At 35.5% G+C, this 14,175-nt stretch overlaps 2 protein-coding genes and 1 pseudogene across 3 annotated transcripts in view; all 3 read left to right on the top strand.

The window, feature by feature from the left end:
- The window catches only part of LOC147862765 (uncharacterized), an 89,987-nt pseudogene that overhangs the window by 1,114 nt on the left and 74,698 nt on the right, over positions 1-14,175 (top strand). The gene's annotated exons all lie outside the window — the stretch shown is intronic.
- On the top strand, positions 2,867-8,152 carry LOC147862774 (glutaredoxin-like). Its single transcript, XM_087321518.1, has 5 exons — positions 2,867-3,196; positions 5,163-5,236; positions 7,016-7,087; positions 7,702-7,728; positions 7,854-8,152. Exons 1-5 carry the CDS (start codon positions 2,916-2,918, stop codon positions 7,922-7,924), a joined length of 525 nt encoding a protein of 174 aa, XP_087177644.1. The 5' UTR covers positions 2,867-2,915; the 3' UTR covers positions 7,925-8,152.
- On the top strand, positions 10,382-13,832 carry ALG10 (DIE2/ALG10 family). The gene is made up of 8 exons (XM_087320621.1): positions 10,382-10,552; positions 11,111-11,199; positions 11,316-11,649; positions 11,767-11,974; positions 12,186-12,323; positions 12,536-12,743; positions 12,972-13,114; positions 13,489-13,832. The coding sequence occupies exons 1-8, from the start codon at positions 10,463-10,465 to the stop codon at positions 13,746-13,748; spliced, it is 1,470 nt and encodes a 489-aa protein (XP_087176747.1). The 5' UTR covers positions 10,382-10,462; the 3' UTR covers positions 13,749-13,832.

Here is a 14,175-nt window from a genome sequence, read left to right as displayed (position 1 = left end):
CAGTGAACTATTCCATAATGCAATGTTCTTTCATTGCACTCTGATTTGGTTTTTTCTGCACTTTGGAACATGCACAAGCAAAGGAGACTCTTCATTCCTTTGGTTGCATTGTTTATTAGAGCAACTTCTTCATAGTACATATGCACATGGATTTTTTCATTTCTATATTTTGTTGCATAATGCAGAATAAACAAAATCTGACTACAAGGAACAAATTATGATTTATGAAATGAAATTCTAGAACAAATTCGAGAACAAAAAATTCGATGAAAACCAAATTCGAGAACAAAAAATTCTCTCTCTTCTCTCTCGTGAGAGAACAAAACTACACGAAAGAGCATATATTTCTTGCAGGAAAATCAGAGGAGAAGCAAGAGCATACCTGAATCTGTTGTTTCTGTAGACTGCGAAGAAGAAGAGATTGCGTGCAGGAAGATGCAGAGGAGGATTGGAGCTTCAATGGGAGCAGGCGAGAGAGAAAGGCAAGAAAACAGAAAGTCTCTGTTCGCTACTCGTCGACTGAATTTTTTCCAAAAAAAAAATTAGGGGAAAAAAAGGGGGAAAAAAAAGTTAACGAATATTAGAAGAAATATTCGTATACGCATTCGTTGGGATTCGTGGGGGAGGCCCCACGAATGCGAATATTTCAATATATGGTTGTGACTATTATTTGTCTCCACTAATTTTGCAGTCACCTAGTCCATATCCCATTTGAGCTCTAAGGTGTGAGCACATGTGTGCACTACCATTGTGGGCTACTCTCATATGTAATATAAAGTTTGTTTTCCGATATACATCTTTGTGAGTGTAACTATGTGCATATCTAGTCGATTCTCAATACTTCTAACAGACAACACTTAAGATGCAATCTCTTGTTTGGTCTTGTAGGCCATTTCGGCCTCTTAAAAGACGTTAATATATCTTTTTCTTTCTCTCTCAAAGGTAGTTGTTTTTTTAGTATAAATACAAAGTCACGTGATCATTGCAAATACATAAATACACAAAATAATATTGCATGTGCCATGAGAAAACTTATGTGTTTTAAAACTAAATAGCAAACTTTGCATTTACTTTGTTGATTGTAAAGAGAGAAACTTCCATAATGAGAGTCCACCTATGTGATAAACATGAGACCTCAATTTGAAAAAGGACAAAGAGAGATCTATAAGGTTTTACGTATAATCACTAGTGAATAACTATCTTCATTAGTGAACTAAATCAGTTTCCAAACATATTGATGATGATTTCACATTTAAATAACCAATCACAACTATTTTCCTCAATCTTTCTTGGTTTTCCGTTAATTGAAGATGCAACATATTTCCTTCACTATGGTACAAGAGTTGGGAATCAACTCTGCTCACTCTTGGGTTGATGTACCCTACTTTACCTTACCATGACCTCCCAATATAACAAACCACATGTCATGTACTAGTGATGTTTTGCACAAGTAGATAATGTACAATAGTACTTGAAATGGTTAAATAATCATTGGCTTTCTCCTAATGAATACAACTCGTCCATGTAACAATGTATTGTGTATATGATTATTTCCTTGGTTAGGCATTACCAATGAGATGAAAACTAGCCATTGCTTTTTCTTTACAAAAGAAATGATGTAGAATCTATGCAACAGTTTATATTTGATAATTAATGTTTTTTCTTATTTGAGGCTTCGTGCACATTATAACTAAATGGTAAAATGGTTCCATTAAATACTCACACATCCACATTATTGATTGTGTGAAACAAAAAGATCTCAACTTTCATGGCTTCACTTCGAAAGAACCTCAAGACATTCAAAAAGTGAAAGGATGTTTAGAATGTGGCTATCAAGATGGGAAGAGGCTTAATTTTGAGGAAGAAAGAAAGATGACAAGGTTTAATGCGTTCTAGAAAGTCAAAGGAAGTTATAGTCTTTCTAAAAGCTAGATATAAAACCATTATTGTTATGTCTAGAAGTTAGACACAACTTTAGGGCACCTAAACTCTACAACTCACACGGGTGAGATGTGGTCATGATTTGTTACAATCAATTGTCCATTGTTCAGCCACGACCATGTGGAATTGTTGCCATTACCCAACTTCACTTGCCCACATGCAGTTTACATTCCTCCATTGTCTTTATTCATGCCACTAACACCTTAACACATGCCCAACTAACATTAAATGATTATATGACACTTATACAAACATATTGATCCTTTTCTATAAAAGTTTAATAACCATGCCCCATGCTCGATCTTGCCTAGGTCTTAGTTGTCCCTAGTTCGCAGGGTCACGAATCACTGATAAATCTCCCTAATGGCTCAATGATGAGCACTTGCCACACACACAATTATACAATTGTGAATTACCTTAAGACAATTATCCTCACACAACCTAAGCTCCATCTGCCATATCACTCGAAGGTCATTTGTCCATACACAAATACATTCCATGGCGATCGTTGAGTTCACAACCTTAGAAGTATACAAGTGCGTGTGTACTGTACAAGAGAAGAGCACTCGTAGGTATTGCCAGGGTCCTAGGAAGAGATAGGGCTGCTTTCATTGAGATGGATCGATCGGAATTAAACACTAAAATACCTCCCCCCCCCTTCCAATAGCTGCAACAGCCAACACCTAACTAAGATTTCAGAAATTACCGAAATACCCCTCTCTCATGTAGTGTTGTTATATACTGAAGAGCTTGGTTCGATATCCAACACCTAACTAAGATTTCAGAAATTACCAGAATACCCCTCTCTCATGTTATATACCGAAGAGCTTCTTGGTTCGATAGCCAACACCTAACTAAGATTTCAGAAATTACTAGAATACCCCTCTCTCATGTAGTGTTGTTATACCGAAGAGCTCGTAGAGCACACAGAGAAACAAAGAAACAGAGAAACAGAGAGAGAGAGCTGCGTGGAGATGGCCGCTGCTTCTGCATTCATCCCTGCCTTCGTTGCCCCTGGAATTTCTCCTTCTCCTTCTCCTTCTCCTTCATTTTCTCCTCTTCATGGAGGTCGATCACATCAGCCCTGCAGGTTCCGTTTAGCATCCGTTATCTCTCCGTTATCTCACCGTGTGTCACTTCCATTCTCGGCTCATGCCATCTCTTCCTCCTCCTCTTCTTCTGCAAACGAAGAACAGAGAATGAAGGATAATATCGCTACGAATCCTGTCGTTGTCTACTCCAAGTCATATTGCCCGTAAGAGTTTGATCTTCTTAACCCTATTTAACCTGTGTATTATGGAGTTCAGAGCTATGAAATTGAGAGAAAGAAACTTATATAATACGCACACACATCCACTAGAGGCTGAAAGCAACCTATAAGACAAGTCACCATTATGAACATGGTGATGAATTCAGATTATCCATTCTTGAGGTCCATGATAATGACCTTAAGGCATGACATGCCTTTGGAATTGGTAGTAATTATAGGGATGATTTTTACCATGCATGAAGTACATCACTACTATGCATGAGATATGTGGTGATGCTGGTTAGTGTGGTCAAGCTCTGGATGTCATTGGGAGGCTGTAAATATGACATGTGGAACCCAAAAGTTCCATTTTGGTGTTCTCAGAGGAACAGAGACATTGTATAATAAACCTAAAAGACAAGGTTAGATTGTAGTCACATATGGCCACCCCTTTGCATAAGCAGAGAACATATGTGTGTGCCATAGAGGTTGGAATGTTGAGTCCGAGTTTTCCTCTAGTTTGATGGGTTTCACCCCCATTTCAAGGAGTATCACTGAGTATGGCATGGTTACCTTGTATAGATGGTGACATCATAGGAACATTTGATGTATTTTCTTGATGTGTTCCATCTAGAATTGGGTATACTTGCACCTCCACACATTATACCAAGACGGGGATTACAAATGCATTGAAAAGTCTTTTTGGGATAGAGAGAGAGAGAGAGAGGGAATAGAATAGAATAGATATTTTATTGTCCATGATAAGCCCAATTTTGACATGTGGAGCCGAATAAACATATCAACTTGTATGTGACTTCTTCCTAAGAAGGGGGGTTACTACTCTGTTGTAAAAAATCTCAAAGTGAAAATAATGCACACACATATGTGCTCAGCCTACTTGGTGGAAATTTGAGTATGACACTCACATTATCATGCTTGTCTAAAAAGTCATAATAATTCTCACAAATTACCTTATACGATGCATACCTTGTATATCTTCATGTTTGTGTGATGATTCCATGATGCTACCTTGATGCCTATCTTGTGTGAGCGAGTTCGAAGAAGTGTTTAAGGCCCTCTTAGAGTCAAGGCTCATAGTGGTAGTGAGATGCAATTGGATATGTTCTGACTTTTATTTTTCTTGTATTGGGGCCAATATTGGGGGTTAATATTTGCAATATAATATTCCAATTTTGACAATTTAGAGGAAAGAGAGAGAGAGAGATTAATGTCTTTTAAGAGGCCAAAATGGCCTGAAGACCAAACAAGAGATTACGTCTTAAAATGTTGTCTCGCTCTTGAGAACAACAAACCGAAATAAATGTAGCTAAGCAAAAAAGTAAATAGAAATAAAAATAGAACTAGAAATAGACCAAGACGTTGCTAAAAAATCTCTTTGTCTATGCATGTAAGATTCTCAAGTCACATATATTGTAATTTGGCCTTCGAAAGATCTCTAGCATAGGTTGATCCTAAATGGAGAGTTCTCTGACGTGAGGGAAGCACTTGCGCTGGCAGGAGATAATAGCCTTCATCTGTCGATGACAAGGATGGTGAGATCGTGGTCCACGAGGCCTCAGCCTATCTGCACGACAAATTGCTATGGCGTGATCTATTATATCCATATGACCTATGAGACCAAAAATATAACATTCTCACATAATACCCTTGCTTTATGATGCATCAATAGATTCCTTTGTGATGAGGCCTTTTTGCAATGCCAACCTATCAATGCCTCCATATTATGCATTTATTACGTGAAAATATTATAATTTTTTCTTGAATGCATAGTATGCACTCTTTCCCAGCTTTGAGCAACAGGTGGCACATTCACACGTGCACGCGTGTGTGTAGGTGTGTGTGTGTGTGTGTGTGTGTGTGTGTGTGAGAGAGAGAGAGAGAGAGAGAGAGAGAGAGAGAGAGAGAGAGAGAGAGAGAGAGAGAGAGAGAGAGATGGATTTGTTTGACACAGATATTGTTTGAGAGTCAAAGAATTATTTAAGGATCTTGGAGTGAAGCCTTTTGTGATTGAACTAGATGAGATATGTAAGTTCCTTTTCATGGTAATTTATACATTGTTTTGGTTAAAAGTGATCATTTATTATAACACTTTGTGTTTTACTTTAATTCGTTGGTTCTGGAATATATGCATCCAAAAATCAGCAACAGTTCAGTTTCGGCTTAACTGGTTTGGCCTTGTCCAAACCAAACTGGTTAAGCCTTAATCGGTTTTGTCCAAATCAGTTCGGTTCAGCTTGAGCCATCCCAAACCGAGGTCAAACTGGTTAAGGAAGCTCAACCCTAAACCGAACGGAGCTGCCAAACTGTCAAACCGTTAGAAAATGGTTTAACGGTTCGGTTTAGGTTTGAGCCGAGCTGTTGCCGATTCCATGGCAAGCAGGATTCCAATTCAAACTTAAAAGAAAATGCCAATGCCCCCCATCATCACGTGTTATGTACAACAATAATATTATCTTGAAGTTTCAAAATCACATATGGATTTCGTTTGTGTCAACTGAAATTTACAATGCAAAATGCAACAATGATATGTGGGGCAACTATCTTTCTTTAGAAGCTAGGTTGAATTAATTAATTCCTTATTTCTAGGCTTTACACACATACCTTCTACAAGTGTCCAATCTAACAATATGACTTGTAATAGGTCATGTAACTTTGTGCTTACTAGTACAATAAGATATCTCATGAAGAACAACCCAAGCCAGCATGGTGTGATGCAAATGTCTCTCACCTTGAGACTATGGCCACATGTTTGAGAATGGATAAGGAGAGCGCGTAGAATTACCACCATCCAATTGTGATTCATTTGAATAGCATTGAGGCCCTCCTAATGGCTTCTTATATTGAGAGGGGGATACTACTTGGTAGTAAAACTCTATGTGAAATTAATGCGTGTACATTTTTGCTCACCCTTTTTGGTGGATATTTGAGTATTTCACTTAAATTATCATGCCCATCTAACAAGCCATAATACTTCTTGCTAGATACCTTATATTCTGAGCATGCAAAAAGTAAGTGATATTCATCCTTCTCTACATTTTCATTGCATACTTGCACATTATCATACTGGGTGAGGATGACATGATGTTACCTCTTAACACTTACTTGTGTGAGCAAGTTCCAAGAAGTTTTAGGCCTCTTTGAGAGCCAAGTCATCTTCTAGTGTAAAAGTGGAGTAATGTCATGGTTATATTGTCTTTATTGCCATCATTTTTGTTGTCCACGTTAATAGTTAGCCCAATAATCTGACAGAATGTGTCCAATACATCAAGGAAGTTTTGCATATCATCCAAAGTATACGAAAATAATGTGTCAGCGAGTTCCAAGAAGTGTTAGGGCTCTTCAAGAGCCAAACATCTTGTAGCGTAAAAGTGGGGTAGTCTTTTGGTTGTATTGCCTTTATTGCAATCATTTTTGTTTTGCCCATGTTAGTAGTTAACTTGTTGATTTTATAGAATGTTTCCAGTAACTCAAATAAGTGTGCATATCATCCAAATATACAAAAATAACACATCATTGGCAAATGGGAAGCTTTTGCATGAGTTGTGGGCCGTCTACTCCTTCTTCCTTTGCAGCCTACTTTGCTATTTCTTCTAATTTATCGATGCATAGATCAAAGAATGTGGAAAAGAATGGTTACCCTTTCTTGACTCCCCATGTTGCTCAATAAATACTTCAAGAAACCACTGTCCATTTTCAATTAGTATTCCGATCTGTATCATTTTTTTCCAAAGCTCACTCCGTGGTACAGTGTCAAAGGCTAGAGAGAGAGAGAGAGAGAGAAAGAGAGATTGGTTTTTCTTGCAGCTGGTGGCAATCAAGTCCAAGCAGCTTTGCAAAGATTTACTGGACAATATACTGTGCCAAATGTGTTTATTGGTAATTTAATATATTTTTCATTCTACTAGCACCAGTGCATTTAATGTCCTCAATTAATATCATATTTGCATTACGATTGCTGTGTAGTTAGTAACCTAAAAATACCCACATTATTTAGAGAGAAGAGAGCTCATGATAGTTTTGTGTCCCATGGATCATAAATATTCTTCCCATAAATCATAGTTATACACTTTACGCTTTTCGGAAAACATCTCAAGAATCATTACCAGTTATTAAGTCACCTCATGCATTAAGATCATTATCATGGATCTTTAGGGAAACTGGACCTTCCCCTCCCCTTATTAGACACCAATATATATTTCTTTCTCACACCCTCACACCCAGTTGTAGTATCTGACATTGTAACTTACTATTTATAATATTGGGTTCACATTTGATGCATAACATCAGCATCTACATTAGAATAGCATAGTTTTGACTGTCTTTGTAAATACTGCTGTTAATTGCCCAGAACTTGAATTTTTTATTAACTCAGTTTGAGTTTTGTTTAGGTCTTCAATTATCCAAACAGTGATGTATGTTAATTTTTCAAAGACAATTAGAAAAGCCTTCTGTTCTAAAATGTGTGTACTAATTTGATTTATTGTGGACAGGTGGAAAGCATATTGGCGGGTGTGACGGTATGAGGCATTAATTGGATGCTTTGATTTATTGAATCTGTCATTCTATTTTTTGCCATAGGCATTTAGCTTTTATTTCCTGCGAGTATATAATGGTTTTTTACTTTTTGATTGCAATGTTGCAGATACTGTGGCTTTGCATCAGAGGGGAAAATTGATCCCTTTACTAAAAGACTCGGGTGTGAATGTGGCATAAAGATGGGATTACATATAATTTGACCCTCAGCATATTTTGATACAGTTTTTTGGAGATAAATTAAATTTACCTTGCAAACTGGAAATGAATATGGAAATTGGGTTTCTAATTGTTGTGGGTGCAATTTTGAGGATATATGGAGTACATGTTGCTTGACATTGTGAAATGGTCAAAAGGAGCCAGTATGTATCATTACATCAATAATACATGTATATCTTGTTCGGTTTTTGTTTTTCTTAAATGTAACTATAGTCCACTTTGTGAATAGGATATTCTCAATTTCAAATGTATTACAGCCAAGTGAGAAGCTTTGTATGATGCTGACCGTAGTGTTGTCTGTCGTAAGAATAGTGTCATAAATAATCCCTGGGTTGTGAAAACTGTACAGATATATAGTTATTTTCTTCTAAGAGAAGATGATTTGTGAAATTTCATTAACTCAAAAACCTTAAATGAAAACACAATTTTGTGAATTTGTTGTCTAAACATTTTCTTATGATTTGTGTTGTAGATTGGGACCTTTTTTTCCATTATTTGAAGTGGGTTTTTCATTATGGCATGATGTCATTTCAACCTAGAGCTACCTGGCTCTCCCTGAAATGGCGTTCAATAATGTGCCAAAAGCACCTATTTGAATTCCTTATTTATCATCTTTGCACTACGTAAAACATCTATGGTCATATGACTTGAAGGCTTACGGCCTCTCTAGTCATTCACTCAAATGCTAGATTCTGTTGTAGCTTTTGTATTTTCTTGACTTGGTATGTTCTTTATATTCAATTCTAATTACTTGATTCTTCATGTGGATTGTTGTCTCTGACACATTCATGTCCATTATGTGTTTATGTTCCTATTTTTGTTTTGTTTTGTCTCTTGTATTAAGTCATTTGAAATATTTTGTTTTTTGTGCTCTATCATTGTTTTTACTTGTTACTTGAATGTAAATGGCAAAATAATCTCATTATAGTCTAAAGAAATTTATTTGAATTGCTTTCAAATATTAAACTTGTAGAAATGTCTATTTCTATGATGACCACCATACTCTCAGTTGGATGATAAATTATTTATATTGTTTTTTATTGATTGTATTACAAATTCGTGAATGTTAGCAATGCTTTCATAACTTAAAATATATAAAAAAATGCTTAGTCATAAGAGTATTTTGGTAGGTGCAATAAAATATAGATATCTACAATTTCTTGTCATTTGCTCTCTTGCAATAATCTAGTCATGTGTTTTACGATTTTCTTCAAGATGATGATCTAACCTTAAAAAATCTTGCTTCTATGGATTTGCTTTCCTTGCCACATAACTTCCATGATACTAGCAATTGCTTGAAAAACGGAAATTTCTCACTAGCCACTAGTAGTCAATTAGATTTGAGAGCATGCAAATCCACTATTGTTGCCCTTTTAAATAATAAATTTCAGTTATGCTGGTATGGATTGTAAAAATGCTTAGTTTCAAGGATCTAAAGAGGAATGGAACACAATTACTCGTGTAAAATATATCTACATAAAATTTTGTTTCTATCATACATGGAGGGAAATTGAACCCTACCTAAGCTTCCATTGCTATGATGCATCAATTTCAAGTTCACTTAAACCATGCAAAAAGTTCATATATAATCGATGTGATCAATTTATGGTTTGATTGACAAAATTGATGAAATCCGCAAAGTAGCAAAAAGTGCCAAAATGTTTTGAAAGGTGCAATTCATTGATACCATATTGATTGTTGTTTAGATATATCACTCTTGTGAAATGCTAGAGTATATATAGAACAAGGATAACTTATAATTTTGCAATAGCAATTTGGGTCTTTTTAATTTAGAGATCAATAATGCACCACAAGGAAATACACTAGGAACAAATATTTCCTTTAAAGGTGGCAACTAATGATTACATGCAACCCCCTCTCTAAGCTACATCAACCTTAGGTTTAGTGATTATTGGTTTTGTTAATCTAGAGATAACCCTCAACCTTGAGTCAACATTTTAAGCTTATTACTTCTTCAATATTAGCTTATTGAGAACCAATCTACTATGTCAATGACGCAATGAACTATTCATGTGTTCATGCCAATCTTCTTAGTTCAATTTAATTATGTTCTGGTTAAGTATGAGTTACTTGTTATTTTTGTGTACCCACAATGATGGTGTTTAGAGTGTTTTCTCTTTTGGGTTGAGGTGGACATTGACTCTCGGCCTATATCATTCCCTTGTTTTTGGATCATTTCCATTCCCTTCATTTTTGCATTGTCAATTGCATGCTTCTCTTCTTCTTACAATGTATAGCTAAACAATTAGTGCTCAGTTGCTCCTCTTTAAGGTATTGGTGAGCCATCAATCCAAAGGCATCTAACTTTAGAGAGGCATATACATGATATAATAAAGGTAGTAAATAGGGTCATATATGGAAATTCCCCTAAATATCCTTGTGCTTCTCTAAAAGCAGGGGAATGGTTTCCTCTCCGTTTCACTCTGTTTTTCTAGTGTTTGAATCTTCTTAAACGTGCCTCTGTTCTCCAAAGACACAATGAAAGTTCTATGGCTCTGCTCTGCCCTGGCAACCCTTTCTCTTCCAGTTGCTTTCTTGGTTAACAGCACTGTACCAGATCCTTACATGGTATATTTCCATCTATTGACAGTATTTTGAACTGGGTTGTGTTGAATCTTGTAGTCATGAAGATGTATTTATTTATTATGGTTCCTTCTATCTGTACATCAAAAAATATTGAAAATTTGAGCTTTCTGTGACAAATTCTTCATGTTAAATTCTTCTGTGACAGTGTTGGTTCCTTTCAATTGCGTATTAACCCGTGGAAACCAAACCGTCCCAATTAATTGTATGCATTCAAATAAATGTAGGATTATTAATTATGTAATCTACATTATTTAATTATTAATTGTCCTCGAATTCGAAAATGTAAGTCAAATTCACTAATGGCATCTTTGAGTCACTAATGTATATTCTAACATACCTCGTTGCTCATTGATTTTCCTAACTACATTCTTAAAGCTTAATTTTGATTTGCTTAGGTGCCTTAACCTTGGCCAAGCATTTATAAGTAACTTTATGAAGTAAAAATGTATACTTTTGTGATTTCTAATGCAGATATAAGTATATTTTAGGTAAATTTCCTTCCCAAAGTTTTATTGACATGATTGATTTTAAAAATTTTAGGATGAAATCTTTCACATACCACAGGCCCAACAATATTGCAAAGGGAACTTCAAAAGTTGGGATCCTATGATTACAACCCCTCCTGGTCTGTAAGTATCTCATTTTGTTGCTTCTTTCATGAACTTCAAAGCTATGTAAGAAATAATCTTGTTTCATGTCATATGAGAAAATTGCATGCTGATTTTTGGTATTGTCTTTGTTAAAGGTATTTGGCAACATTCTTTTATGCATCACTTTTACGTTTTGGACGTAATTGCACAGAGGGGGTTTCTTTTCCATCAGAATTATGCTCTACATTCATCCTTCGATCTATCAACATTGCTTTCTCTCTCATATGTGCAGTTCTGTTTCGGCAAATTTTGTTACATCTCGAGTCAGAGAGCAGTCACAAGGTCGCATTTCTGAAAGCGTTTGCATTGACATGCTATCCATTACACTGGTTCTTTTCGTTCCTTTACTATACTGATGTTGGATCTACCACTGCTGTCTTTGCTATGTATTTAGCTTCCTTGAAGAGATCATATTGGATGAGTGCAATGGTGAGTGGCCTCCCATTTATTGTAAAGCTCCTCTGATTATGTATACTGCGAAAACATTGACAATTATCTGAGGATCTTGCATTGTGGTCTGTTAAAACGTTTTTATAATTCGTGCAGCTGGGATTTGTTGCGATCCTGTTCAGGCAAACAAATGTGATTTGGGTTATTTTCGTTACTTGTATAGGAGTAATGGATTTTATATACAAGCAGCAAGTTAGTCGATCGAGCTCAGGAAGGGGACTTTCTGATATGTTGGGCCAAAAAACTCAAAGAAAAAGTCTAGAATATTCAGCTCATACAGAAAACAAAACTCCCACCTCAGAGGGTATGTCCAGGATGCAATTTGATGCTTAAACAGGGATATTTTTTATTTAGACATTCAATAATCTCTTGATTCAAAATTAAACCTGATGATGTCTGATATGGGGAGATTGATAGCTAAAATTATCCTTTCAAGTTTACCATGAATTTTAATTGTTCTGTACGTTTTATCAGAGAATCTGTACAATAAAAATAGTTTCATAATTGTTTCGCAGGTTTTATCAGGGAAAGCTTATTTCTAACACAAGCAGCTTGGCAAAGCCGTATAATTTTGATTAAAACATTTTCCCCATTGATGATACCTATCATAATATTCATTATTTTTGTCTGCTACAATGGTGGCATTGTGCTTGGTAAGATATCTCAAATGGCAGAACTTTTTCAGATCACGATTGAAAATGGTTGGTGTTAAAGTATCTGAAAATGTCAACCTTTTGTTTTTATACCATTGCAGGCTGCAGCCATGTAAAATCCATGTCTTTTTTTTCAGAATATAGTGAATGAGAGGTTTGGTGTTAATGTACTATGAATCTAAATACATTATCATATCTCCGTTTCCATATAGGTGCAAAGGAAGCACATAAGGTTTCTCCTCATTTCACGCAAGTTCTATATTTTGGTGCGGCAGCAATGTTTGCAATGTTACCCGTGCACTTGGATTTCGTTCTTATTAGAGAGAATATTGAAATATTTTCAAGGGCAATGCAAACTCGGTCCATCAACTTCCTTGCATCCATTCTCATTGGATCTCTTGCATGTGTACATTATTTCAGGTATTTCTTTTCTTACTTTTTTAAACAGTGATATATTTGTGTGTTTCTGTTTTCTCTTTCATTATATTATGATTTTCAAAAGTTTCCATGTTATGATACATTTTGTACCTAATAGCTCATTCTCGATTCTTTATGCACACTCTGCTATTTGGAATTCTTTAATAAAGACTAACAATATAGTGATTAGTTCCATATAATGATTTTGAAAAGTTAACCTGCATCTTCCAGTTTTGCACATCCATATTTGCTCGCGGATAATCGGCATTATACATTCTACATTTGGAGAAAAGTAATAAATGCACATTCAAGCATGAAATACCTGTTGGTCCTTATGTACATCTACTCGTGGTGCTCAATCTTCAATATTCTTGGTAAGCCACATTACTTGATTTTTTAACTGATTGTGCTAATGACGAGGATGATGGCTAAAGGTATGGAACCTTATTGAACATACTAAATACAAACGGTTGGGTGATTTAATATGTTATATTTTAGGGTGTAGAAATTTGGGCTAATCTCTTAAGCTTTAGCTTCTTTTTTGCAAAAGTTATTACATGAAATTCAATATTTTCTTGTAAAATTTGGGCAAAGTTTAGAAAACCTTGTCATAAATATGGCCTAAAGTGTTCAAAATCCTTGAAAGTTTCTTCCAATGAATCTGCATAATCTTGTTTTTATTACACTGAATCAATTGGCTATGTCATATGATTGCAAACTTTAGTATTTTTTCCGTGCCATTCTGCAGGAAGGAAGCTGACAAAGATTTGGCTATGCATATTTTTTGTAGCAGTAGTTGCAGTCTTAGTACCGGCACCATTAATAGAATTTAGATACTATACCATCCCATTTTACTTCATTGCATTGCATACACCTACAAAACATGCCTCATATTGGATCCTCATCATTCTCCTCTACACTGGGATTAATTTTGCAACAATGTATGTGTTTCTACGTAGACCCTTCCTCAATCCTAATGAGTCTGGGGTTCAGAGATTTATCTGGTAAAAAGGAGCTAAATGTTCTATTTGCCATCTCATACTTACATCGATGTAATAATTATAATGATATCAATGTTGCTTCTTTTTCCCTCATGCAAATAATAACATAGTATGCAATGTTCAAGTAATGTTGGCTGATTATATTAAAAACAATGTCAGGTTTTAATGCATTGTGAATGGTTCATCTTTGGATGGATTTCCTTCATTAGTACATCAAGGCAAACCAAAAGATTGGAGGCAATATTGAATGTTGTATGAACATTTAAATAAATTTAGTTTTTGCTGCATATGTAATCGAAACAAAAGTAAAGTTTGTTTTCTGCGCAAAGTTTGCAAAGTTCTCAATTCATTAGAGACTTTTGTTGCAGTTTGTGTTGGGATTTCTACTTTAGGTGTACCAATGACAATTTTCCCATTCACATCTAACAGAGCCT

The sequence above is a fragment of the Azolla caroliniana genome, unplaced genomic scaffold (genome assembly GCF_043228905.1).
Source record: "Azolla caroliniana isolate FFs.n. ecotype wild unplaced genomic scaffold, voAzoCaro1.0.p SCAF_6, whole genome shotgun sequence".
Taxonomy (NCBI): Eukaryota; Viridiplantae; Streptophyta; class Polypodiopsida; order Salviniales; family Salviniaceae; genus Azolla; species Azolla caroliniana.
This window is presented reverse-complemented; position numbering and strand designations above follow the sequence as displayed.

Coding starts and splice junctions, on each gene's coding strand:
- LOC147862774 (XM_087321518.1), top strand. CDS start 2,916: ATGGCCGCTGCTTCTGCATTCATCCCTGCCTTCGTTGCCCCTGGAATT. Junction 3,197..5,162: donor TACTCCAAGTCATATTGCCC/GTAAGAGTTTGA, acceptor TGTTTGACACAG/ATATTGTTTGAGAGTCAAAG. Junction 7,088..7,701: donor TGTGCCAAATGTGTTTATTG/GTAATTTAATAT, acceptor TATTGTGGACAG/GTGGAAAGCATATTGGCGGG.
- ALG10 (XM_087320621.1), top strand. CDS start 10,463: ATGAAAGTTCTATGGCTCTGCTCTGCCCTGGCAACCCTTTCTCTTCCA. Junction 11,975..12,185: donor CAAAACTCCCACCTCAGAGG/GTATGTCCAGGA, acceptor ATTGTTTCGCAG/GTTTTATCAGGGAAAGCTTA. Junction 12,744..12,971: donor GCATGTGTACATTATTTCAG/GTATTTCTTTTC, acceptor TGCATCTTCCAG/TTTTGCACATCCATATTTGC.